Source organism: Neolamprologus multifasciatus, chromosome 23 (genome assembly GCF_963576455.1).
Source record: "Neolamprologus multifasciatus chromosome 23, fNeoMul1.2, whole genome shotgun sequence".
In the NCBI taxonomy this organism is placed as follows: Eukaryota; Metazoa; Chordata; class Actinopteri; order Cichliformes; family Cichlidae; genus Neolamprologus; species Neolamprologus multifasciatus.
In genome coordinates this window covers 18,214,777-18,242,691 of record NC_140460.1, presented here as the reverse complement: position 1 = coordinate 18,242,691, position 27,915 = coordinate 18,214,777, and the positions used below count along the sequence as shown (strand labels likewise).

Below are 27,915 nucleotides of genomic sequence, written 5' to 3'. Positions count from 1 at the left end.
GTGTTACAAACAAAGAACAGACACTAAATTGATGATTTCACTGTTGACACAGTTTCTGACGTGTTTGTGGTTCTTTGTGATCACAGCCTGCTGCTAACCTCCTGCTCTGAAGTGTCCAACAGCCAAACCCTGGAAAACAACAAAATGAGGAAAGGGAGGGGTGAGGAAGGAGGAGGAGGTGTGCATGATGAAAAAAGCAGAGAGGGGGTAAAAGAGAGAGAGAGAAAAAAATCATGTTTGAGGTCCAGAGAGAAAAGGGAGGGGTGCAGGCTGCCGAGAGAGGAGGGCATGTACAGTTACAGAGGGCCGTATGTGGGGCTTGGAGATGCCTTCCAGGCCACGCCCACCTGCAGAAGCTATAGATGTTGGTGTTTCAGTGGTCCCCCTCTTCACAGCGAGGACGTCCGACAGCTGAACAAGTCCTAAGTCCGACTGACCAACTGCAGGGAGAGGCACTTAGTGAAGTTGTCCAGCACCTGGTCGCTCCTCATCCTTTAAATCTGCGCCCTATCTTCATCTCCAGGCTAATCCCAGAGGCTCCATCCTCGCCTTCATCCTCATCTCCTGCAAGCTGAAGCTTTGAGAGGTCATGCCAGGCATCGCTCCCCTCCTCCGAGTCCTCCTGCTGCTGCTCGAGGGCACGACTCTCCTCAGCGGCATCCCTGCACAGAGGATCAGAGGCAAGTGCACAAAACGGCATGCAAAAAACCCAAGTTGCATAGCGTAATGTGAAGTCAACGGGGTAGCACGGGCATGAAAGAAAGCAGAAATAAGTAAAGTAACAGAGCTGTAATAATAAAAATGCAAAAACTAAAAGAGTAAATGGCTCATTTTATGCATGAATGAAACAGATTGGCATAAAGTTGTGAAACAAAAGATGGTGACATGCTTACAAGTAGTACTAAGCAGTAGGAGGTTTGAAATAAATGAGGAAAATGTACAGAAATAAATGCCAAAAGAATGGAAGTAAGTGGGTGAAATGTCTACAGAAAAGAAACAAATAGTTGTGAAACAAAGTGGCATCAACTTGATAACAATGTAATACAGCAAATGTAGAATAATGTTTGCAGCAACAAAAATGTGTCTGTGGGTCTGTGAAACAGGATGGATGTAATAATTAATATGTGAACACGTGTGCATAGGATGGCAAAGTCGTGAGGTGTGAGAAGACAAAAAGTCAGGTTTAACTCACGAAAATGTGGAAAAGTGCAAAGATGAAAGTAAATGGATGTAGGAGATTTAGGCAGGAAGCAATGCAGGTACACAAGAGTGAAAATAAATGGTTAAATTATAAAGTAGGAGTAGGGAGGAAAAATCTGTCCACAGAAGACGCATAAACATAAGAGAAAAAGAGAAAACATTAAAGTTATGAGGACAACGCTAGAAGTGCTAAAGTCAGCATGATGATTGGGTACAACTACCTTGAAGTTAATAATAAAGTTAACAGGCTGCAAAAGGCAGTCAAATATCTCAAACGTGTCCAAATTAGTTCAGTGTGATGAGTTTATTGAATCTTTTGACACATGAGGAAACCCTGAGGAAACTGAATGTTTAAGAGCTGAACAGCGTTTTCATGCTGCTACTCGTCTCAAGTTTTAGCAGAATTAGCAGATTTCCCTGGTTGGAGCGCCTGCTTATCCTTCAGTGTTCCTGCACATAAAAAAAAGACTCATTTGTGAATAGATTTGAGTTTTTGTCTTGCTTAATCTGCCATTTGTGCTGTTAATGACCTGTGCAGCTCTTCGCCTGCAGGTGCTTGCCTGATTCTGCCATCAGTGCGTTCTCTCCTTTCTGCTGACTCGGCTTCTTTGGCTGCAATAATGGTCTGCAGCTGCGGAGAAGTGACAGAATACTCTTTCAGAACACTTTATAATACATGCATTTTGGCCTTTTACTGATTGCCTTTTGGCTGCGTGTTGAGGTGGATTTTGGTTTGGTGTCTTTGTCAGCTCCTGCAGCCAGGCTTTGCTGCAGGTTGTGCCTGCCCTGGTCCAATGGGAGGAGGGGCTAATTCATGAAATAACCTGTCATTTTTTTCTGCCTCAGTGAGCTTTTTATGTTATATAAGATGATAAAATCCCCCTCATTCAGAGAGACACGGTGGTCTGACGTGACGGCTCACAGAAGATTACCTCACCGGGTGAGAGACAGCCAAGAGCAACATAGAGGGACAGAGAGAGTGAGTGATGTGTTTGGAGGAGCTCCGTGTTTTTTGTTTTTTTTTTCAGTTTGTTTTATTTTTTTTTGCATATATTTTCCGCAGTTCTTTCTTTATAGGGAAGTTTATTGGTGGCAAAAGTACAGAGTGCGCAAAAATGTAATTAATGTGGTGAAGAATAAGAGGCACACAGGGACACGTGTGTAAATGTGGAACACGTTTCGTGCTAAGTCCTGCTTTGATTTTGTTTGTTTCAGCTGGGTTTTTTTTTTTTTTCAGATTCGGGGGATCCTTGACAACAGTTTCATCAGGCCACGCCCACATACAGCTGTTAGATTCATTTTTTCCCGAAGCTCTTAAAGGGAAAGTTAACTAGCCAAACAGGGGATTACGGGGCTCTCAGAGTTTGTAAAACAAAGACCAGTTGCAGGGGTTTTGTCATTGTTAAACTTCCATACAAATCCTGTTTTAGTTTTCTAGGCAGCGTCTTCAAAAAACAGCTGTTTTCCGTTATTTTCGTTTAATACATCTAGGCACAAATAGACTTCGAGGGTTATAATTTTGCACGTGTAACTGTTTCACATTTTTTCCTGTGCAACCTCAGAGTGGATGTAAAGCTTGTCCTATCAAAGGAATGCCATGTAATATTGCAAAAAGATTTCTCTTTTGACTTATTGTGTAAAACGATAAGGTGTCACTAACACAAATTTTTTTTCTCTGTTCTTCATTATTTATTAAATACCTCTCTAATTTGTTTGGTTTCTCTTTGAACTGTTTCTCCCCTTAAAAGCAGCCAAACTGACTTTTTTTTTTTTTTTAACATAATGTTGCAGTTGACCTGAGGGGGCCCCCCTTTTCGCCTTTTTTTTTTAATTAAGTGGGTCATTTATATAAACCCCACCCCCAAGGTTAGTCCCCACTTAAATGCTAAAACATGTGATATCTATTGAGGCACCAGCAGTTAGTCAGTCCCCATAGACTCCCCATTAAAATGTCCAGCTTTACTCGAGAAGCCAACATGTTTAGAGTCGGATACACAAACAGATTTAATTATTACAAATGTAACTTCAGTTGCAGGTGACCTGCAGGGGCACTAAGTAACATTTTTGTACTTTCATTGATTAGTTGATGAATTTTAATTGTATGAGTGGGTGGGTTTTTGATGCTGTTTCGTAGCTTACCTTTAGGGTGCCGTGACACATCTCATGATAATTAGCATCTTATGTTCAGTAAATTAAATCCAGTTACACAAAAAACATCTGGAGGTGTGGCCAAAAGGGGGTGCAGGATCAACGTGCAGTCTTTTTCTCATGGAGTTTGTCAAATAAATAACTTTGAAGATTATTTCGGGATCAGTTTCAGGCTTAAAGTTGAGTTTCAGCATGTTTTAGTTCTTTGTGTATTTTCTTTTGGGGGGATTTCCCACCTGAAAGATGATAACAACCCTCACTGAAGCCAGCAGCAGGAGCAGAAGCTTGGAGGTCTAGAGATAGCGGGGCCTGTGCTGTATCACAGACGACTGTTTGAGTTCCACCACACTGTTTTACCGTTGCTGCTAATGAGCTGGCTCGCTCTGTTGTCTGGTGGCATTTCTTCCCTTAAAAGGAGCTGCTGCACACGGAGTGTGTGCAGAAACAGACTCCAGACTGCACGCAGGTGATTTCTTTTGCTAACTGGAAAATGTTATGTGTATCTCTCTGGTCGTCCAACTACGACCAGTACCTTCTAATACTGCATCTTGTGTGGTGGTTTATTGTTCATGTTTTTTTGCAGTACTCAGTGACTCATGTATCACTTTTTGGTACAACATTATCTTTCAGTTCATTTTGATGTTTTGCTGTACTTCTAATGTAATTCTTAGTGGTAGTTATTTTGGAACCTTTCTGGGTTCTGAGCAGTTTACAGCTGCTCTGTGTGCATAGTCGTACTTTATGTGTTCTTTGTGGATCAGATGACGTTTTATAGTACTTTGGATTGTTTTTTCCCACAGTACTTTGATGTAACAGTTTGGTTTTTTGTAGTATGTTAGCCTTTGTTAGGACTTTGTGCTCCTTTTTGGTACTTTATTCTGAGCAGTTTTATGGTACTTTCCGATTCATAGCAGTGTAAGTTTAGAGCAGCTTTATATTTACTTTGATGCACTTGGTTCATTACTGTTTGTTTGTGCTACCTGGTGATGACATAGTTAATGTATAGTTCTTTATACTACATGGCAGTACTTGTTCTTTGGTTTTCATATTTTGCACACTTGGGTGATTTTTCTGTACTTTTACCTCCTTGTGATACCCTTTTCTTGTAGTAAGATGAAGTAAAAGACCTGTTTTAGTACTCTTGTTGGTAATTCTTTAGTTCGTATGGTTGTTTTTTGTGCGTCTGGGCATTTGGCTCTGTGCTGCAAGAATTTATAGAAAATGTTATGCTTTTTTGACTGTCTTTTGTACTGTTGCAGGTATTTAATGTAGCACATTTGATGATGTTAGTTGATGAGAACACTGATAGCTTTTTGAGCTATTACTGTTTGTGGGTTTATTTTGAGGTGTTTTATAGTACTTTTGGTTACTTGCTGGAGTACTTTTTCTTCCATTTGACGCTGGTTTCGTGGGTACTTGTGGTATTTTGTTGTACTTAATGTCTCTTCATTAGGGTCCATTTGTTCCTAAGGAAAAATGAGAGTCATTACAGAGATATAAGAGTTTGACACACCGAGAAAACTGCTGCAGCTGGGATATGTTGTCCATGCTTTTGGGAGGGTGGACCCTCGTCTATATTAAGCACTGTTTTTTGTTGAGTTTTTTTTCTGTGGGGGTGGGGGGCTGATGTCTGTCATGATGTTGAGGTTTATCCCTCCGCCTTCGACAGGCCAAACAGCGCTGCCAAGAATGAGCTACATGATTCCACACGTCCAGCATGTTGGCCTCTCTGCAGGCTTTTCCCATACTGATCTGCATGAACAAACAGCCCAAAGAAAACCTCAACAAGATGATGGACTGGATGTACTTGAACACAATGACATGCTTGGAAAAATCCAAACCTTACAAAAAAAAAAAAAAAAACCTAAAAAAGAAAACATTTGTCTAGTGATTGGGCACATGCCGTTCCTTGCAGGAGGCTTTAATGCCTAATTAGACTTGATTGTTCCACTGAGCTTCTGCACAGAGAGTTAATCAGCTAAAACAACAGTTCAGAAGCAGAAAAATGCTCCTCTGCTGGAATTTATCACTTCAAACTGCTCAGTTTGGCTCTACATTAACCTGTAGTCACTTCTATGAAAGGATGTGTCTTCCAGCAGCAGCTGATTTAACCTTCCTCTATTTAAGGCTGACTAACCTCTCACATAAACATCACAGAGCCTCAGTTGATGGCTTCAGCTGATAGAGATACTTGGATCATAAAAGTTAGGAGCACAATTTACAGATCACAGTGTTTTTTATGAAAGGTTTGAGGCAATAAATCTTCGTTAAAAACCTACAAAGTCAAAAATTGTCAAAATTCCAGCATTCAATATCATCTACATGGGCTTTGCAACACCATTACAATTCAGTTTCAGTTCAGTTTTATCTATATGGCACCAAACAACAGTTAGGTAAGGTGAAGACTGTACATAACACAAAGAAAAGACTGAAACTCCAACAATCAGATCACCTGCCTATGGGAAAGTGCTTTGGCGACAGTGGGAAGGAAAAACTCCCTTTTAACAGATATAAACCTGCAGCAGAACCACACAAAGCAAGGGGCAGCACCTAAGTTGGTGCACATTAAGTTGCTGCAGCAATCTTAAAAAAAAAACTGGACATATTTAAATACAGTGTGGTGAAATATTACAAATTTGCAGCGTTACATGAGAGTTGTATTTGGATCATAAATGTATATAAAAAATCCATACAATTTTCTGAGATACTGCATTGTGGTGACAGCTAGACAAGATCTACCTGATAAGATAGATTATCAGAAGCTAGAGAATAATAACAACTGTGTAGTGAATTTCTGTGTTCAGAGTAGAAACATTTTAAAGACAGAGGAATTTTTGGGATTACATGTGGGAAACCTTACAAAACTCCAGCTAACAGTTTCGTAATGCTGGGACTGGTTTGGAGTTCTTCAGAAGCCAGTCTGAATGTTACCATAGCTCGGAAAGCCACATGAAGGCACGGAGAGGAACATGAAGTGTCACATGTGTGATTGCCTCGCCATTGAGTTTTCATGGTGTGGATTCAAGAGAAAACCAAATGCAGATGAACTCTTAACAGCTTCATCATGTTCAAGCAAGTCGATCCTCTTTAAATGGTGGGAAAGTATTGGAAAAGCAAGCAACCCTGGCTGATGTGGAAAACTTAAAGAGGCTGCAAGTCCTGCTGATTCAGCCATTTTAGGTTTAGGACTTTCCAGGTCAAAGTTTGAGTTCTTCTGGTGTATTCACATGAAGTAACCTTGATTTGGGTACAGTTGGACATTTTCAGTCTGTATCTCTTCACGGGTAGTTGAAGTGTCTGCTGAACTCTCAGTTTACAGTGTTTCATTGATGTACTGTTACTGTGACGCTAAAGGAAAACTGAAAACAGACTGATTCCCAGGCAGCTTCTGAATGTCTTTTCTCCAGTTTCTGAGTGGATTATCAGAGATAATGATGCACAGGAAATGGAAGTCAAATCTGTTTCATGTCTGCGAGTTCTGACTCTGAGGAGGCTAAGTTTGATGCTGGCTTGGTTTAAAGCAGCTTATTCATAGAGTAATTTGGACCTCCTTGTGCTTTCCTGTATTTGTACACTGTCAGAGCTCTGGGGCCTGGAAAATAAAAAGTTTATAGAGAAAACCCTGCAGGACTGAAACATTTTGTCCTTGTTAAAATTTTAAGTGTGGACCATGATGATGCACTTGAACCCTGCAGACAGAGGTCAGGAGGATCTGCCACTGGACACCAAACATGCTCATTAACTGCTTGAGCAGAGGCTCTGAGGGAAATCGTAAAAGCCCATGAAAAACAGAGATATACAGAATGTGGATTCTAGATGAGATATCCATCTCAGCGTGAAATGTAATCAAAGCATGACTTCCCCTACAGAACAGACTGTACCTTCAGACTAGAATGTTCAGTCCAGTCAGAAACTTCCATGTTACTGGACTATAAACTGGACAGAGCTTAGAATAGAGCCAGTATTCATCCAGTTGAGGTGGTTCGGCCATCTAATCCAAATGCCTTCTGGACACCAGCCCAGGTTTTCTGGGCATGGAATGCCAAGCTCTGAGGAGACCATAACGTACACCAATATCATGAAATCAGTTGTATATCCCATGGATCTCTCTCAGGATCCCACAGGAGGAATTGGAAAACCTGAAGAAAGGATTGTCTTGAACATAACTTTGGGTAAGAAGAAGAAAATTGACAGACATAATTCTTGTCTCTTTGAAATAAATTCATTTTGTAATAAAAGTGTTGGAAAACTCTAAAAACTCTTTCCATCATCAGGAATTTAATATAGCATTTATTCCAAAAATGACGTCCCCAAACATATAAAACAGAATCTCAATAACCTGTCAAGGGAAATGTGATTTCTCTCCAACAAACAACAAACAAAGCAAACAAAAACAAGAAACATTTTAAAATTGATGAACAAACATTGTCTCGTTTGAAGACATCGTGCAACACTGGCCGTCTGTGTTGCAGGAATCTATATAGGATCTCCTTTGTCATTGGTCCTCCAAGAGAAAATAGCATTATTTTAGAGACCTAAAAAATCCACACTGTGCTGATTGATTATTGTGCTGTTCATGTAATTGACATGTTTGTGTCTGGTTTGTGTCCTTTATGGACGTTTTATGAACTTGGTCTAGATTCTTGCTTAGGTCCAGGCACTAACAACTGCGTGGTTTGGGTTTTTGTTTGATGGAGCTATATATCAATAAAATTTTCACCATGGTTTGTTTTTACTGCCTTTGATCCCTAAAAACATAACCTTTACTCCTTTTTTTCCAGTTGCAGTGAGATTATCTTGGTTTGTTTTAGGAAAAGGTCCTGTTTTGTGTTAAAATAAGTCCCTTGAGAATGTAAAACCACATGTTAGGAAAAAAAACTTTTGTCATCTGCAACAAGTTTCTCCTTTGTTTTCATCCTGTGACAGTGGTTACACCAGCAAAGAACATGTGGCCACAGTCTCATGGTTTCTATTTCAGACACCATGGAAAAAGACGCTAAAGGGGTACCCGCTGGATCACAGTGTGACACTGAGTGGGCTAGACTAAGCTTCAGTGATTAGCTTCGAGTGCAAATACCCTCTTTAATCATGTTACAATAACTTTAAATAACTCCTGCAGTAAGTAGGCCACACTTTTGACTCTTTTGATTTTTTCCCCATTTCTTTCTAAGCCAATTTCTATAAAAGTAAAGTCTTATAGGCCCGTGTAGAAACGTTTTCTCCAGGCCAGTTTTAGAGTTTTGGGCATCTTATTAGAAAATCCTTACTTGACTGACTTGAAGATTCGATAACATGCCATGTTTCAATCACTTTTTGAATTAAAAATGTAAGTATCTTGTCTTTGTGTTCATAAAGACTATTTAATTAATTTGTACTTACAGTGAAATGTGGTTGAACTCTGAATTCTTAGTTGATATCCAAGATGATTGACTGTAAAAGCTCAGAGCGACACTGGAGCTGGTGTAAATGGTAAATGGCCTGTATTTGTATAGCGCTTTTACTAGTCCCCCCTAGGGACCCCAAGGCGCTTTACACACCCAGTCATCCACCCATTCACACACATGTGGAGGCAAGCTACAGTTGTAGCCACAGCTGCCCTGGGGCAGACTGACAGAGGCGAGGCTGACATATCGCGCCATCGGCCCTTCTGGCCAACACCAGTAGGCGGTAGGTGAAGTGTCTTGCCCAAGGACACAACGACTGAGACTGTCCGAGCCGGGGCTTGAACCGGCAACCTTCCGATTACAAGGCAAACTCCCAACTCTTGAGCCACGATCGCCCCACAGAGTCCCTGTCTGTCCTCACTTTGGTCTTTGATTTTTCTGTAAAGCTAAAACAAATGGTTCCCCTCTAACCACCACCAGGCAAACAAGCAGTTAGTATCTTGCCCAAGGACATTTGGCATGCATGCAGCTAGGAGGCAGCCTGGGATTGAACCACCAACCTTCAGATTAGTGGTTGACCTGCTCTGCCACCCGAGCTACAGCCACCCTTTTTATGACTGATTTCAACTTGAGACAGCCAGCAACCACTCATTATCAGTCGTTTTTACCTATCAACCAGATGTTGCCAGGGGGTCTTCAACCCATATTTATGCCTTAGTAAATCAGAGCTTGAAACATTTAAATCTGGTCTTGGTACCAATTTTTTGAGTCAAAAACCAAAATGTCTTTATAATGTATCACACAGTTCTGACTTTGTAAATTTTTATTATATGAACTTTGATTATGTTATGATTTTTTTCTCACCTTGAGTATTTGTTGTTGAATTCCTGATATTCCCTAATAGTCTTGCTTCTTCTCTTCCTTAGTGCGTCGACAGAACATGAAGGTTCGAATCAACGCCACTGGTGACACCATTGTGATGAAGTTTGTGCGTCCAAGTCCAGATGTGAAGTTAGAGGGTTATATTCTGGGTTACGGCAGCAGCATGTTCTCCAAACAGTTCATCCAGCTGCCTGAAAACGGACAGCCCTACGAGACTGAGATGGGTAAGACCCACAAAAATTTCTTCATCTACAGTATGTGTATATTTATAATGTTTTTCTTTTCCAATTTACTTTTCCATTAGTTTTAATCAGTATCAAGTTGTTGATGGAGATAACAGTGTTGATGGAGATATCTTTGCAGATAACAGGCAGCAGATCTTTATGCATTTCCTTAAAAGTTTATTAGAAAAAAATAGTACACTTGGGCAAAATGAAACCTTCCACTCCCTTTTCCGAATATTTTCCCTTTATACAATTCTCAGAATCTGAACGTATTAGTGTCTGTCTTTAAAACATTAAACAGGTTCATGAGGAGCTGATTAAATCTGTGCCAAACCATGACTTTGTGTTGTTTTGATTCTGGAACTTTTGTTTCTGCATCGGTGTGACCACCAAACCTCCATGTCTACAACTTTACACTCGTGGGAAAGTGAGAGTTTCTGTAGGAATACTTTCGGGAAAAGAAGAATGTAAGAAGCTTTGAGAAGCAGCAGAGTCTCACAGTGACAGCAGCAGGTGGCTCTGATCCGTTTTCTGAAGCGCAGCCAAGAATTTGTATCCCATCACACCAAGAAAGCTCTAAAAGTTGCGATGGTATGATGCATATAATCGGCCACAGTGAGAGGGTTAACAGAAAACCGGCTGAAAGTCATCCTTCAACACCAGTTTTCATGCAGGATGAGTTTGTTTGCACTCCTGCAGACTTGGGACTAAATGACTGCAGCAGCTTTTGGGATTTAGACCAGAATTATGAGGACTTTTCTCCTCAAGTAGGAAAGCCCATTTATCATCTAATGACAAATATTGGCTCTGCATTATGCTCACAAAAATGCACCAGATTTGGCTGAAGTTTGTTTATGGTCTTGAATACATTTGCTTTAGTGAGAGATGTGGAAGTGAAAAAAACATAAATCCTGGGTCAAAACTGCTTTTCATGTTGGCATTATGAAACATTAAAATATGACTAAATTTGGCTGAGGTTTCGTGGTGATCCTTTGTGTGAAAACCCAAAATCTGCTCAGTATCGCCTTGTATGTTGGCAGAATTAGAAGTCAAGAGGCTACAACATTTCGGTTGATGGAGAGGTGCCAAAACGCCCAACTTTTCTTGCCTTTTGGATGTTTTTATCCAGGTTCTCTTAGCCTTGAGAGCTTAATTTCTTGGTGATGAGAGTGTATAGAATTTAGCTTTGTACTTTCTTTAAAATCAACTAAATTGGGCTTTTCATGAATGACATTACTGATTTTGGATGCAGTTGCAGTTCTTATCAGCTTTGAGCTTCTTTTCATGTATTTTTAAAATTACACAGACTTTGGCTGAAGTTTAATGGTGCTATTTTAAATACTTTATTCACTGCGTCCCTACTTTTCTGATTAATGTACAGTAATAGTGACTTTCTCTGTGTGGGTCACTAAGATACTAATTCAATGATGAAGAGGCGGCTGAAGGTTGGTAGACAGGCCCTCATTTACTCGTGTGATGATAAATTTTTGTCTTTTTGTTTTCTTCAAATCTTATGGTAGAAATAGCCAAATTGTGCCAGAAGTCTGGCACTGGTTTTCTAGATAGATTTCTGGTAAAAAATAAATGTGGTAGTTTTTCCTCAGATGATTGATGGAACTTCCTTAAAAGTTGGCATCAGTTTTGGTGGAGACTTCAAAAAAAGAGCCCAAACTTTTAAAGACAATTTTCTCATCAACTGCTTGATTGGCTTTGATGAAAACATCCGAACTCTGGCATAATACTTTTGCTCGTGTTATAAATTGGTACAACATTAGCAGTTTGCTGAGAAACATCAGCTTTACTCCAGTCTCTCTGTGTATCTCATTAAAGATACTTAAGTCAGATATGGAAGTAAAGTTCCAACTTTTGATTAAGTTTGGGTCTGTCTTTTTAGTCTTTTGGATGCTATATGTTTTCTGACTCTCTTTGAGCAACTGTGACCACATAATTTCCTCTGGGACTAATAAGCTAATCTGATTCTGATGATTCTGATTAACAATTGACAGAATTTGCATGGTCTAGCTTTGATTTTCTTGGTATATTTCTGATGACATAAAATATATTTTGCCATTGATGATTAATTAATATGACTTAAAATTTGGCTTAGGTTCGGTGAACAGAAAAGCTTTTCTCATCAATTGTGAGCTTCATTTCTTTACTTAGTTGCTTCCCATATGGAAAAGAAATAGAAAAAAATTATAAAAGACTTGCATCAGATGTGGCCTACTTCATATAGTGAATCATATAAGGCTTATATGATTTACTCATGAAAGTGGCCACTTTCATATATTGTTTTAGTAAGTATCCAAAACATACAAGTTTCATTTATATACTTTTCCTAAGGATCTTATATCTGTTTTCACTCTTGTATGCTTTTCATACAAATTTCACACAAGACAGATACAAACTTTATAAGATTTTCTTTTCTTTTCCATATGGGTTTGTACCTTGTTCAAACTGTGCAATATCTGGCTGAGGTTTGGTGGACAGCTCACCACACATCCAAACATCTTCAGATTATTTGATTTGAATAATTCAGATCTGAGTGTTTCTTCCTTTCTTGGCATTATGAGACATGCTGAGTTCATGTGCTGCTGGGAAAATTAGGTATCCCGTTCTTCCATGTCATGTTTACTTTCCTCACTGTGGGAAAATTAAATCCAGAAGACAGATGATAAACACATATAAACAGTTAGATACAGGAGGATCTTGGAGCTCCTCTGGGAGAATTTTAATTTAATCTCCTTCTTCATCATTTTCACCACTCATCTCTCATCACTGCCACTTCTGCCTCAAGGTCATGTCATGTCAGTTTGACGATCTGGGCGGGACTGTGGTATCAGAACTGCTCTTAAACATTTCCTGCGGTGTTTACCTTCCTGTTTAAAAACCCTCAATGGAGGATCATCCATCAGCAGTTCCAGGAGGACTGCAACCGCAGTGTTGACTCTTTAAATCCGACGCTGCCGGTGGTTTCGGGGTTTTGGTTTTTTTAGCCACATGAGACACAAACATGGCTTCATGACGACTCAGGGATACTTCACCATTTCCTCTGCAGGCAAACTGTTGCTGTTTCAATTTAAACTTTACTGCACGAGAGTGGAGAAACAGTAGCACTGTATGGTGTTAAAAACATCTGAATTTTGGCTCAAGTTTGGAGGATGGTTTGGTAAATACAGACAAATCCTTAATCTGTTTAGGGCATGTGATTGATGGGGTCATTTGGGGGGTGGGACATGTTTACATCTGTAGAGATGAATACAGTCTCCTCTCAAACCAACAAAGACACTGGTTTGTTTTTAGAAAAAAAAATCAGCTTGAGGACATTTTCTTACTGGAAAGTTAAACATCACTCAGTCCAGAGAACTGTCAGAAAACGCTATAATTTTAAATGAAGTCTGGTGTAGGAGGAGATTGTGATAAAGAAGCATTTCATCACCTGGCTGCGGCTTTGTTAGATGCTACAGAACATCGTGATACAGGAAAAAAAATTACCATATTGATCGCACAGAAGGCTGAAATATTAATCAAATATGAGGAGCTGAGTTATTGATCACAAACATCAGACGATATTTGCAGAGTAAATGTGTTCAGTTTGACAGTGAGGAGTTCCTCCCCCATAACTGGTCATAAATAAAAAAGCTGAATTGTGTCCACGCTAAAGGCAGGAAGAAACAGCAGCTGCTTTAACAGTCATTCATCATTTAAAAAGGTCTCCAGAGAGGTTTAATAAGTGAGGGTGGAACTTTTACTTTCACACTGATGACTGAGTGAAACTCAGAGAGCTCAGTCATCAGGAGGAGTTCAAAGGTCACTAAGAAAGGAACAATGATTTTCAGTGTAGGCTTACAAATGATTTTGACCTGTAATTTTTATTCTTTAAAACCACTTCATAGCTGTTTTACAAAACTTTGTTGTTATTTTATAAGACTTCTGGTGCATTCACCTAGTTGTTTTGCAGTTTTGTAGCTATTTTTACATCATAACTTCTGTAATACTTTACTTTTTTTTACACCTTTTTAAAACTCTTTGTAGCTTTTGTGATTTTATATTTTGCAGTGTTTTATGATACATATAGTGCCGTAGTTGTGTGTGCTGAATATAATATCAGTGGGTTCTCAGTGATTCCCAGACATTTACAAAAGTTTCTTTATTTTTACGGGGAACTGGGCCAATGTTCCTGTATGTAAGCCACACTTTGCACTGTTAAATTGACTAAAGAAAGTCAGACTAAGAGATGAGTTTGTGCTGGAAAAGGAAACCGTGCATGTGGGTGAGAACAGAAAAAATTACAGATAAACGCAAAAAAGTTGAGGCTGAACTCTAGAGTTAAAGACGCAAAGAACAAAAGCAGAAAACATTTGACTTGGATGGAAATCAGATTATTATGAAAGAAGATGTGAGTGTTTTCACATGTGGATGTTTAAACTGCCATCCTTGTATTTCAGCAAAGAAACTCTCTCCTTATCTATAATCATTCACATCTGTGTGTCTACTTTCTGTCCATGTGTGGGAGGAAGGTGGGGGAGGGAGGGGGCAATAATACCCGCCATGACATAATCACCGTAACAGAGTGGAGAATTCCTCACATGTTTCAGCCTCTGTGAACTCCCACATGAGATGTTCATGTTTCTGTAGGGAAGGTTGCAACATACTTGCCATGGTAGTTGCAGCAGTACAGGTTGTAACTGTACCACTATTTGAAAAAAAAAAAATGGTACTGTCTGCAACTGTGTATTGTGGTTTTATCCAACTTTGTTGGCTTTTATTCCTCTTTGTCTGCATCATTCTGTTGGGTGTACATCACAAAGCCTGACCTCATTTGACATTTTTTTTCAGATGCAGAACCAAAGTACCTGGTGGCCGTCCAACCAATCCCAGCTAACGATGTGAAGAAACACTGCACAGGTATGCTGGTAGCTACATGTGGGCTTCAAACTGATAAACAGGCCAACACATAGTCTCACTCTGTACTCACTTGTCACAACAGGTAAAGTGAACCTGGAGAAGCCGCTTCACCTGGTCATTGGTTCTATTAGCCCAACCGCTGTGCTACTGTCCTGGGGAAACTATCTGAAGACACCCTATGAAGGGAACATCATGAACGAATGTCTGGAAGACGGGTGATTAACTTCACTTGTTGTCCCAATGCTGATTGCATGTTTTGTCTAAGCTGTACACTGAGCTCTGTCTCTAAAGCTTTGAGCTTTCAGGAATATGTTAAGGAACAGTTCACAGTCTGGTAAAATATTGCCAATTAATTTTTGGGGTTTACCTTTATGATGAGTAACTTCACATATGTCACAGATTCATCATAAAACCAGTTTTGGTTTAGTGAACATGAAAGCTTTTTACCTCCTCTTGTGTATTTTATGTTTTATGGACAACCAGAAAGCCCTTTTCCAAAGCTCGATGTTACTCAGAGACAAATCACCTTCAACCAATCAAGATGATGAATTACAACCCTGAAATCTCTACTGCTGTTGAGCTTGAACTGTCCCAGTGTGTTGAGTGATATTACACCGACTGAGACTCACCAATGCTCTTTTCCATCACCCCTTGATCTCTGCTGCCTCTAATAATACATATTTTCCTTCCCTGTCAAACAAGTTGGAGGAGCCATTGGAAAGCCTGACCTAGGCGTCCTCTGCCACTCTGGGCGTCTTATTAAAACCTAATGTCAGCTCCATCTGTGGAGGGTTTGGCTGCTGCCTCAGATTTTTGGATCCCTGCTCTGAAAAACAGAACTTGAAGGAGTGAAAGTGGAGATTGGCTTTGTGGCCGCCAGAATTAACAACACCTAATGGACGAAGTTGTTTCCACACTGAGGTCACGGTGGATACAGGCAGCCAGAGAGAAACCGCACGGCATGAAGACGCTGGTACTGGATTGTGTATATCATCCATATGTCGTACCACTGGGACACTTCGATGCTTTCTGAAACCTTCAGTCTTGTGATCAGGGAAACTTTGACAAGATGCAGCCGGACACATCCTGCACAGTCTACGAAGCAGACCTGCAACCACAGTCATCAGTGATTTAGTTTTGTTTAATTCTGCATAACCCAGTTTTTCTACCTATGAATCTCAGACATTATGGCTCCTTATATAGTTTCGATCCCTCTAATACCAACTAGACACAATTCTAGTGTATTTAAAGTGGGTCAAAGTCTATTAAATGTAAAAGCTGCACTTTGAAAGCACATTCTTTTTGTTCTGCAGCTCTAAATGGGCTCTTTAAGCATCTATCTGATTTTAGTTTTGAAAATTCAAAGCATTATTTCACTTAACAGCAATGTATAAAAACAGTTGGTCAGATATTAGTACAATTTCAAACTGCTTAAGTAAGATAGTGGCCATAGTTTTGGATTACATAGGAACTTTATATCAGTGTCACACAAGTTCCTGTTAATACCTGCCTCTTTAACAAAGAGCTGCCAAAGCAAAGACTTACAGGCGAGTTTGTTCCATTATTTGGGACACCATCTGGCAGTCTGTCCTCAGTCTGTAACTGTATAAACAATATAAACCTAAAATATGAGGAGCTTGAGTCACTCCTCAAGAAATGTGTGATACTGTCAGTCTAATTAACCCATTTCTTTGTATTTTTTGGAATTAGTATTAGGCAGCTGGTTGCTAACATGTTTAGATCAGCTACTTTACCTGTTTCCTCTGGGTAAATTACAAAGATAACCGTTGTGTTTTATACAAGTCAATGAATGTAAGCATGGCCAAATCGATTTATTGCTGAAACACAACCAAGCTATTGAGAATTAAAAGAAAAGAAAAGAAAAGAACATTACATATAAGCATATGAAGTTAAAATACAAAGGATCAAAAATAGAACCGTGAGGAGCTCCAAGGGCAGTTTTCAGACAATCTAACCACCTTGCTGTTGGTAAAGGCATTTTTCCTTTTTCTCCATCAGATTCTACACTATCCGCTACAGAGAGAGAAACAGGAATTGGATCTACCAGACATGCCCAACAAGCGACACAGTCATTGATAACCTGAAACCCAACACGCCATATGAGTTTGGCGTCCGCTCCAACAAGGATGACCGCAGTGGCACATGGAGCAAACCCGTCATCCACAACACCAGCATGGGCAGTAAGGAGTTACTTAAGTACTTGTCACCACTGGAATCATAAAGGCTAAAGCTAAAGAAAACATCAAGCCTTGATTTTGATGTTAAGAAAAAGTTTACAATCTCTTCCAAGAAAAGTTTTTATTATCATTTTTTTTGCAAAGCAATGGCTAATTGATTTTTAATAATAATAATGATTAATTTTACTGCTTTTTCTCTGCACTTTTTTCACAGATAAAAATAGACAGAAGTCATACAAGCCGCGTAACAGTCCACCAGTCAAGCTGGGGGTAAGTAACCTGCTGTACTGTAACAAATTAAATGCTGCCACATCTGCGATGTAAATGTGATGACCTTTTAAATTTTTAAATCATGGATACATGTAGAATAGACTGCTTCAAACTTTATATTTACTTAAATACCTCAAAATGTACTTGAAAAATATTTAATGAAGTAAATAATAACATGAACAAACTATGCTGCGCTTACTTTATGTGACATTAATAACATTTTTTACTGTTTGCTTTTGTATAATTATGGCTATTCATTATGATTAAATTCTAAAACATCAAAAAATGTGCCATATTTTTAATTTGTGTATTTGTTTTTGGTCAGTAAGCTTACTTCATATTTAATGTAAAGTATTATGGCAATGAATATGCCAAAAAGGTTTTCTTAAATTAATAAAACTTGAAGAAAGAAAATAGGAAGATATACAAACATATTGTAAATAAAATTAAAGGTGAAGATAATAAGTCTTCATTAAAGGAAAATTACCTCTGGGTTTCCACAGAATTTAAAGGTTGAGGTCTAATTTTTCAAAGCAGTGCATCATGAGCTTAGGAGTCCTTGTGTTTATGTATATTTGATTTAAACATGTCTAAAGTTGACATTCTTTGTTCTTTCTTTCTTTTTTTCTTTTACAAACAGACACCCCTCTTTGCTCCTCGTTATGGTAAGATTTATGATTTTGTCTTTAATTAACATATAGTCTGTTCAGTCATTATTTCTTCCTGGCATGATTTGTGGAATCTGATGGACTTCAGTTTAGGTGTGTACAGTCAGTAATGTGTTCTCATAGGCCACCACAACAAAACAGGTTCAGGCTGGTTCGAAACACTCACACTTTGGAGTAGGAAAAACACAACAACTTCCAATTATCCTGAAGTTCAAGCCAAGCTTTATGCACCAAATATAATAGCTGCTGATCTTTCTGAAAACATCAGACTTGTATTCTGCACTTAGACATCTGTCTGCTAAACGGCTCATGCTGAACCATTTCATTGTTTTTCTTTAACATCTTTGTTGACTTGTTTGCAGCCCTGCACAATGGAACAGGCCCTCGAACGCCTACTTTGTTCAAAAACCCAGGGTTTCCTGGAGCTCCACGCACGTCCTTTGGTGATTACCGCTCTTTCTTTCTTTTCTCCCTGTTTGCATACTTTTACTTTTCTTCCTTTCTGGGCAACAGAGAAGTTGCTCACACAGCACAGCACAAAAGCTTCCTTAAAGGGTTCTACTGATGGAAAACAGGCACCAAAATGCAGTTTCAATCCTCACATTGCAGATGTGAGAAAGTGAGAAAGCAACATTCTTTAAATGTTTCAAAGTAAGAAATTCACAGCACTAAAGGATGTTGAAGATTTGTTTATAAAAAGCCTCATCAGTCTAACCCAATGGCTGCTTTTCCCAAACTAGGTTTCACAAAGAATTGATTGTCTCTCCAACCCTATCCTCTTTAATTTTGACATTTTTCCTCTTATAAACCCACCGTGTTATTTCCAACAGCACCTCCCGAGAGCCAGCAGGAAACTATCCCTGTGCCTGGCTCTTCTGAGCCCAAATTTCCTCACGTGTCCCCCGGTAACGAAACAGACGCTCTTTTATTCTTTAACCATCAGCTTCACTCATTTGCAGTGCATCTTTATCTGCTTCGCCTGAGCCTGTGATGCACCTGGGAGGGGTGGGGGTGGGGTGTGCAGCTATTGAGATTGGCTGCATGTTAGCATGTCTTAAGCCCAGTTAGAAAGTCAAAACAAGGCGAGGAAATGATGTCCCTGGAGATCAGTAAGTTCCCCTTGGCCTGCCCATTCCAAAAGTAGCTGCAGCTCATTTTTTCAAACCACACTGCTGAAATGTATATGACAGCCATCATGCTTCAGCATTCATTTCTTTTCTCCTTTCATCTGCTTTCTTTGATCAATGATATTTTTCTTTCTTAGACTTTTCAATTAATACCTGATATTTTTTACCTCTGAGAGGTACAAGGGCTCAACACTACAGTATTATCATTACATCTGTAGATTATATTCAAACCATCAGCTATTTAAAGTAAACCAGTTTTAGTCAGAAATCCTCCATTCCTCTGTCATCCATCTTGTCTGTCTGTCCAGCTGTCCCCATCCTACTTGTTGCAAGTCACCGCTCTCTTCAGTCAGTCTGCATGACAGGAGTGCATGTCAGCCAGTTCAGACGCAGACGTGGTTGGAATTTCCCATCCAGGAAAGCCAACACAAGTCGTTCTGCAAAATCCTCCCAAAGTACAATGTCTTCAAACTTTTCTGTATTTCTCTGAGGTACGAGATTATAGGGAACAAAATCAAATTCTTTAGGCATCTGTTTGAAAATAAACAAATCTTCTGGAATCTAGGGCTGGGTATCTGGTATGAAACCAGAGTTTTCTAATTGGTTTTAACAGAAATATTAGATCTTGATCTACAACAGGAAAATGCTGGCTAAATACAATGGTGTGAAAAAGTGTTTGCCCCTTTCCTGATCTTCTGTTTTTTTTGTATGTTTGTGAGACGTCAATGTTTCAGATCATCCCAAAAGAACTCAATATTAGACACAGATAACACAAGTAAACACAAAAAACAGTTTCTGAATGAAGGTGTTTATTATTAAGGGGGAAAAAAAAAACCTGCATGTGGAAAAGTGTGAAAAGTGATTTCCTGCTAAACCTAATAACTGGAACAAGCAGCAGCAAGTGGAGTCAAGCATTTGCGATAACTGGCAATCAGTCTGTTACAGCACTGTGGAGGAATTTTGCCCAGCCCCTCTTTGCAGAATTCTTGTAATTCAGCCACTTTGGAGGGTTTTCGAGCAATACCTGCCTCTGTAAGGTCATGCCACAGCATCTCAGTCAGATTGAGGTCAGGACTTTGACTAGGCCACTCCAAAATCTCCATTTTGTTTTTATTAAGAGATGGACTTGCTGGTGTGTTTTAAATGATTGTCCTGTTGCAGAAACCAAGCATGTTATAGCATTCTCCTTCAGAATGTTTTGGTAGAGAGCAGAATTCATGGTTCCTTTTACCATAGCAAGTCTTCCAGTTCCTGAAGCAGCAAAACATCCCTAGACCATCACACTACCACCACCATTTTTTAATGATGGTATAAAGTTCTGATATACTGTGTTACTTTTACATCATATTTAATGGTGCACACACCTTCCAAAAAGCTCAGCTTTTATTTTGTCACTCCACAGAGTATTTTCCCAAAAGTCTTGGGGATCAGAAAGATGTTTTCTAGCAACACTTAGACAATCCTTCATGCTCTTTAGCTCAGCAGTGGTCTTGGAACTCTGTCATGCAGGCCATTTTGCCCAATCTCTTTCTCATGGTGGAGTCATGAACGCTAACCTTAACTGAGGCAAGTGAGGCCTGCAGTTGTTTAGATGTTGTTATGGTGTCTTTTGTGACCTCTTGGCTGGTAACTCCTGCGAAGGTTCACAGCTGTTTCATGTTTTTGCCATTTGTGGATAATAGCTCTCACTGTGGTTTGCTGGAGTCCCACAGCTTTAGAAATGGCTTTATAATGTTTTCCAAACCGGGAGATCTCAATTAATTTGTTTCTCATTTGTTCCTGGATTTCCTTGGATTGCATCATAATGTATGGCATTGAGGATGTTTTGGTCTATTCCACTCTGTCAGGCAGGTGCTATTTAAGTGATTTCTTAAACCTGTTTTTAAAAACTGCATTCTGTGTTTTGCCTAATATTGACAGTTTTTGATGATCTCATACATTTAAGTGTGACAAACATAAAAAAGAACAGAAATCAGGAAGATGGCAAACACTTTTTCACACTACTGCATATCACCAACCAATAAGCCAGTGAGGATCCTTCATTATGAACATGTTTTATTTAGTATCAAATGAAGTATATATACCATGTCCTATCCTGACAGAAAAGCTAAACAAATTTCCAGTTTTGAAAGACATGTATCTGATGACTTGAATTTCTCCAGAGTTGCTGGATGAAATTAGTCAAAATGCATGTCTGTTTTATTTTATATCATAGTGTACACATCAAGCAAAAACAAACACTGAGCAGTTTCCTATGACCTCAGTACCTCTCTTCTCTTTCATCCCAGAAAAAGGAAACACAATTAGAAACAACACCACCCAACCAGCGGATATTCCCACTCCTGCCCTCCCCAAACTTCTGTCCACCAAAGCCCCCCATGCCAACATCACAGCCGTCCTTCTTACTAAGTTAGCCTCCAGAGGTGACTCCATTCATGTGCAAACCACTAAGGCACCCACTAGTGCACCTGAGAAGCCTCGTAACCCCACTGGTAATTCCTCCTTAAAATCTTTTTTTTGTCTTTCTTTCTTTTTTTTGTCTGTGACATAATCATTACGTTTTAGAAAACATACAGTTTTATCATAGTCAGCTTTGGTTGAAAAATATCAGTCTTGTCTATCCACGTCTCTTAATACTTAAAAATGTTCTAGACTCAGTGCATGGTGTCCATGAATATAAAAGCATCATCTGCAAATAGTTTCACTGCATTTGCCATATTCTGTCCCAAAAATGCCAAATGTTCTTTTCAAAAGTTGGCTTCTTCTAAAAAATCCTCTTTCTGCTTCTGTGAGATGTAGTATCTCTCAATATCTAAGCTTTTTGGGGGTGTAAGTAATGCAATGTTGTTCTTTAAAAATGAGTATGAGCATAGTTAACAATGTTTCACCAAATGAATCAGTGTGTTTTCTTTTCTTTTTAAACTGTGTGTGGGCCCACAAAAATAAGAGTTTCATCCAACAGTTGAACTTTGCAAAGAAATGTAGCACACTCAGCTGCTGTCAACCAAGTACTTTTTTAAAAAAAATGTATAGATCTTAAAATCTTTTCATCACACATTACCTAACGTGTTGAAAATAATCATAGCAGTTCTACAAAATTGGTTGGTTTTAAATGTATTTTTTTTAGACAGCAGAGACATAACTGACTGAATACTTACTTTTATTTAGATTTAATTTCTGCCTCCACAAACTGCTCATTTGAGGTCAAAGGGCTCTGGCGACTGTTACTATATCACCCAGTTACCAAGGCAAGTGCCAGATGTACTTTGCACTATGTGAAAAGACTTGGCATATATGTGCAGCCTGCTACCAGGAGTTGGTGGACTATTGGCTAAAGACAGCACATCCTACACTGATCACATACATTTTTTTAGGTTCTACACCACCTTTGTACGATTTTGAGGAAAGAGCTCATGATAAGTCTTCATAGTCAAATCCTACTTCTTAAATGCACTTTGAATCGCAATGTAACCGAGGCTTTAAAAGTATTGCCTTTCGTGTCTTACCTTCTCAACAGTCAGTTCTGCTTGGCAAACTTTAAGAAGAATATTTACATATATTTACATTTTCAGGTTTTAATTTGACAGGATGCAGACCATCTCTCAAACTGAAAAAGGCCTTCATTTTTCTTTAGTGTTCAACCTTCTTTTTTTCATACAGCTGTTGGCAAATCACAGGACGGCTCATCACTGCTGAGATCAGCACTGGCCAATGAGCGGGCCAAAACTAACACATGGGGTAATAACAACCTCACAAACAGCTTCCTTCATCTTGCTATCAAAAGCAACCTTGCTCTGTCTGTCTGCTGTTAATTTGCAATCATCTCTTTCCCTTGAGCTTCCAGGCAGCTTCCAGTGAAATTAGCACTAAAGGTTTTTTCCACAGGAATGGCTGCTCAATCCAGGAGTATCACCTTCACGCACATTTCATCTGGTGTTTGCATGCAGCACACAATCTTCCAGTTATCAAAATTCATCAGCATCTTCGATGACTGGTTTTTCAAGATTGTGAGCGCTTAAAGAATCATCTTGGTCCCATCGTGCTCATTTGTTTATTTATTCCATAAATTCAATGACATCAGATTTAATGGTCCATCACTAACGATGCTGCACAGGGCTGCTGCAAGCTCGCTTGTCTGCCAACACAGATAAAGGTCAGATCAGACTGTAACACAGGCCGTGCAACTGTTTTTGATCTTTTAGGTCAAGGAAACAAAAGAAATCTCACTCCATCGCTGCCCTTGCAGCCCTACAACCCAGCAGCTACCACAGTTACCGGATCCATGAGGCCAGCATCGAGAAACCCTCTCTTTCCCTTCTCTAATGGCTTCAGACAGCCCCACTCCCCCTCCTCTAGATCGAGTAACTCATCCCCAACTTCAGGGAAACTTGGGGGTAATCCTCCTTGTACCTGTTTCTGTTATGTTCACTTTGCTGCTTTGCTGTCTTTTACTGTCCAAGGGGAAAATGTTTTGATAGGCTAAGCCATGAAATATGTCTAATTTCAAGTACTGAAGTTTAAGTTTGACTTTTCTTTTCAAGTCAAATGCAAATCTGATGGAAAAATACTTACAGGCTTATTGATTATATTTCTCTCTTGTTCAAGATTCTAAAATCAAGTCGATGAAAAATTGATACCAAAAAGAACTGAAACATTAAATATACCTACTATTTCGGTTGTAGAATCGTGAGATATTCTAATCAACACTGATTGGTTTTCCCTCTTGTGGACTCATTATCTTCCAGTTTCCCATCTATTGTTACTGTCTGAGACAATTTGGAGCCTTCTGCAATGGTTTTCTGTGCCACTATTCTTTCAATTTTAAGAAAGAATTTCTTATGTGTCTCAACACTGTTTTGCATCTCATCACCCCTCAACACAATTTTACTTTTGCCTTTTTTCTGATTAAATGCTGTGAAACTTCATTTTTGTTAACTGTTGGCTGCTAAATGAACCTTTCAGGCGAACAACCACACAAGTCCGTTAAAAGCTTTGGCTTAAAGTTTAATAGATCAACTAGTGGGATTTTACATTGCTTCCACAATAATTAATGCACATAAAGTTTTATCTTTGGTTCATAACTGATCTATGACAAGAATTAAGGAATTCTGTACAGTTAAGGAAATGGACAAAAGTTGGGGAAAAAATGGGAAAAGTAGGTGTTTTCCAAATAGTCAAGACAAGTAAAAAAAAAAGATTTGTTTGGTTAGAAAAGGACTTGGTTGATTGTCCTCTCATCAGGTTCAGTTTTCAGAGACAGTTTCTTTCCCTTCATAACACTCAGTTTTCTCCCAACAGTAAATGGACAACCACACCGGGGCATTTCCCCACCTAAACCGGCCATATGGTCCCGACCTCGATTGGGTAAAAAAGACCTTGTTTGTCTTTCTGTGTTTCATCATTAACCCTTCACTCGCTTTTGCAGCATTTTCACCTCCACTGCAGCTCTTGTTGGTGTTTTTTGTGTCCATCCATTTTTTTATTAATACTTTAATGTCCATGCACTATTCACCCATCCATCCACCTGTTTGTCCACCATTGGTCTGTCCATCTGTGTTGTCTTTTTGTCCCACGTTCGCTGCCTCAAGCCAGTTTTGAGCAAAGCTTCAGTCAGAGAGATTTAAGTAATCAAGCCGCTGCACATGGTTGATTATGTGAGTTGGTTACTTAAGCTCAGCAGCTGATTGTGTCCCTCTGTGTTCTACAAGTTGTTGGTGGTGGGGAGTATTTAACCATCTGGTTTAAGGTTGTGGTTGGGGAAACTGTAGCAAATTCAGAGACCTGAGAGCTCTTCAACTCTTTGGGTGCTGGGCTAAAAAAAACATTTCAGTGCTTCACTGTTTCACTGCTTTGCTCTAATAACCATGTAGAATATTTCACAAAAAGTTTCAATTATTCCTTAGAACCAGTTTCAAAAGCATTAAACTCTGATCAGTTTGAAATAATGTATATTTTCTTGGATGAACTCCATCTGCAGATGAAAACGGTCAGATAATACATTAAGGTCACTGAAAAAGGTTGTTTGTGGATGTATGTTTAAAGATTGTGTTTTACAAAAGTATTGAATAATTAAGCTATTTGTTGTCTGCAGGGTTGACTATTGATTTTTTTTAAACTTTGGCCATTTCCCCACAATTCAAACTTTTTTTATGCTACTGCACAGTTTTTGGGAACATTAGCATGATGGGGTTTTTTTAAAAAAAGCTGTGTGTAGTTTAAATAGTGTTTCCAGAGTTATAATCTAAAGAAAAGAGTCTGTTATCTGCTGAAAATGATAAAAATTGACAGAAAATAATCTGTCAAGATTATTATCAAGAGCTACAAATTGATTAGAATCTTTTTTCTGAAACTGGCCTTTTAAGTTTATAGAGAAATATCTAAAAATATACATATAAGGCATCAATGTTATTGGGAGTGTTGTTACTCTTTTAGTTAAAGTAATGCTTTTAAAATGTAACTTAGTTAATGAGAGCTGGTGTAGTGGAGTGTTATTGCTGGCTCCGACCTGCCTACACTTGTTGAGCTTTACTCTGTACATTAATATAGTAGTAGTTATAATAGTTGCTATATGGGCTCTCTCTCAAACTTAATACCATTATTTTATTTGTAGTGTTTGGTTTACTTTCTGATGATTTGAAGTAGTTTCCAACCCAACTAGGAAAGAAAATAGTCCTTTTGCTCCAACAATTACTTTAATAGGCTTAACAAGTTGTTGGCACAAACTGGCTGCAATATTTATTTGGAATAGGAACCTACGGACCAATGAAAGAAAAATATTAGAAAACCTTTTTTTTCATTTGTCTTTTTAGAAGAATAAGCATATTTTTTGTTTGGTTTTTTTGTACCAGCAAAAGTGTATAGAAGTTATTCTAGTAATACCTTCAGCAGAGGTTAAACTCTCTGCAGTGACTTTCAAGCATCAGAAAATTCAATAGAATTTGAAGTCTTTCATAAGCAGCTAAAAAAAGAGGGTGATATGGGTTATGAGAACTTTCACTTTAGATTCAGTTGTATTATGAGTTAGGCCACCCTCAGAACCCATCTGACAATTGAAACCTGGTCAGATCACAGTTTACAAAAGCTTATAGGGAATTATACAGTTAATGATTTACATTGTGCATGGTGTCATGGTGGGCATGGTCTTCCTGTCCAGTATGCATGAGCTGGTTTTGGTGTCATCAGTTTTCTAGTTTTGATGTTTTGTCTTTTGTATGTTAACACCCAGAAACCACTGATCTATGACTTTTTGACAGAAACTTAAAAATGCAAAACAGGAAAAAGGCCAAGGCGTCTCAGGGCTTTATTTCAGTATTGAATACAGACTCCAGTTTTAATCGCAGTGCCTCTCCTGCTGCAGTGAACAACTCATTGCTGGAGGAAAAGAAGTCTGAACTCCCTGAAGTGTTTGGTCGTTCGGGTCCCACCACAGAAGAGTGGGTTTATGGTTGGTAACGGCATGAATTTCATTTGTCTGCACCCAAAACTTGCCCATGCCGTGTGCTGACTGCCGCTCCAGTTGCTCTACATCGCCAAGACTGCATGGTTTGGTGGTGTTACATGTCCAGAAACAAATCTTTAGAAGGACCATGAAGGAAAATACTGGCCGTCAGCTTGAAAGTTTTGGCCAAAGGCTTTGGAAAGTATGCGCTCCACTGATTGTTAGCTTACTTTTACAGAACCTCACTTTGCAGAGCTTTGCACTTTTTCTCACCACAGAAATTAAAGGAGGAGACTGTTTCTAATTAGCCTGTGATGAACCTGGCATCTCGATTGGACCTTTGGTATTATTTTAAAATTTTTCTGTCCAGGGTCCAAATGCTTCAGCTTGTGCTTCTTGCCTGATTGCGAGTGCGATGAGCTTCAGACATCTTGCTGCAGAGATGCCGTGTTTAGAAAACCCTCACGCGAACCAGGACAGCATGGCGTGCATTGGACAGTTTTCATCAGAATGTGGAAACCTCTGTTTGCTTTTTATTTTAGAATTATTTGTGTGAAAAAAATTATACCAATATTTATTTATTCTAGTCCTGTATTGTAATCATGAGGCATTTCTGAACATAGGCTATAATTATAGCACAGTTTCCACTCTGACCTTCCAATATAATGATCCTTTGAGAACACTGTACCACTTGTGGTTTCTTGACAAGCCTCCTAATTTATGTCCAAGAATAATACAAGGTTTATCCAAGTAAGCAAAATATCTCTATGAAGCTTAAACAACTTTAACCAAACTTCATGTCAAACAACAGCAAACATTCATACAGGCAGCCCATCATACATATTTACATGCAACTGATTGAAAGGAATGTATCTGTGTTGTTTCATGTTACGAGCTAACATGTTTCAGGACTCCATCATCTTTCATGTTCCTGGCTTTGCATTTATTCTATTTAGTTTTGGAACTGAGTCCATTCCTTGATTGTGAAGAATTTGGCTTCTGCTTAAATAAGAGGAAAGGGGGCAGGGGTGGGGTGTAATTGGCTGCAGGTTCTGGACTTTAGTCAGAAAAACACAAAAGATCTTGTGGGATTACAAGGAATTGTTCATGTTTTAAGGTTCATTTGGCATTTGGAAATGGGTAGGGAGTTCTACCTTAGCTGAAAAAATTTATTTTTCAAGAGATTAGACAGCACCTGGCTAGAAAATAGATCCAAATTAGCTGTAAAAGCTTTATTTTTGCCTTATGTAAAGCAATACTGTCCACAGACTACAGAACGAGCCTGAATCTGATCTAAAGCAGAGACATTCCCATCATGTAATACTTTAGAAAATTATTGCAGCACTTTATATGAATAGTAGTAAAAGAAATTTGAAATGATTGTACATGAAAGAGACCCTTTAATACAAAAAGTCACAAGTGCAGAGATGGTTTAGATCAGGACAGTAAAAGAAAGGCTGAAAAGGTG

General features: G+C 39.0%; 1 protein-coding gene across 19 annotated transcripts in view; it reads left to right on the top strand.

The window, feature by feature from the left end:
- Positions 1–301: 301 nt before the first annotated feature.
- abi3bpb (ABI family, member 3 (NESH) binding protein b) overlaps positions 302–27,915 on the top strand; it is a 32,601-nt gene continuing 4,987 nt past the window's right edge. Inside the window, exons 1-14 of one of the 19 annotated variants that reach the window (XM_085151574.1) lie at positions 302–680; positions 9,659–9,838; positions 14,678–14,746; positions 14,829–14,961; positions 16,766–16,947; positions 17,159–17,214; positions 17,855–17,879; positions 18,245–18,325; positions 18,713–18,787; positions 21,298–21,501; positions 22,670–22,747; positions 23,212–23,403; positions 24,308–24,373; positions 26,367–26,453. In XM_085151574.1, the coding sequence (XP_085007700.1) occupies positions 590–680; positions 9,659–9,838; positions 14,678–14,746; positions 14,829–14,961; positions 16,766–16,947; positions 17,159–17,214; positions 17,855–17,879; positions 18,245–18,325; positions 18,713–18,787; positions 21,298–21,501; positions 22,670–22,747; positions 23,212–23,403; positions 24,308–24,373; positions 26,367–26,453 (1,519 nt within the window). In that variant the 5' untranslated portion in view covers positions 302–589. The other 18 variants (XM_085151578.1, XM_085151579.1, XM_085151576.1 and 15 more) reach the window with 18 other exon arrangements.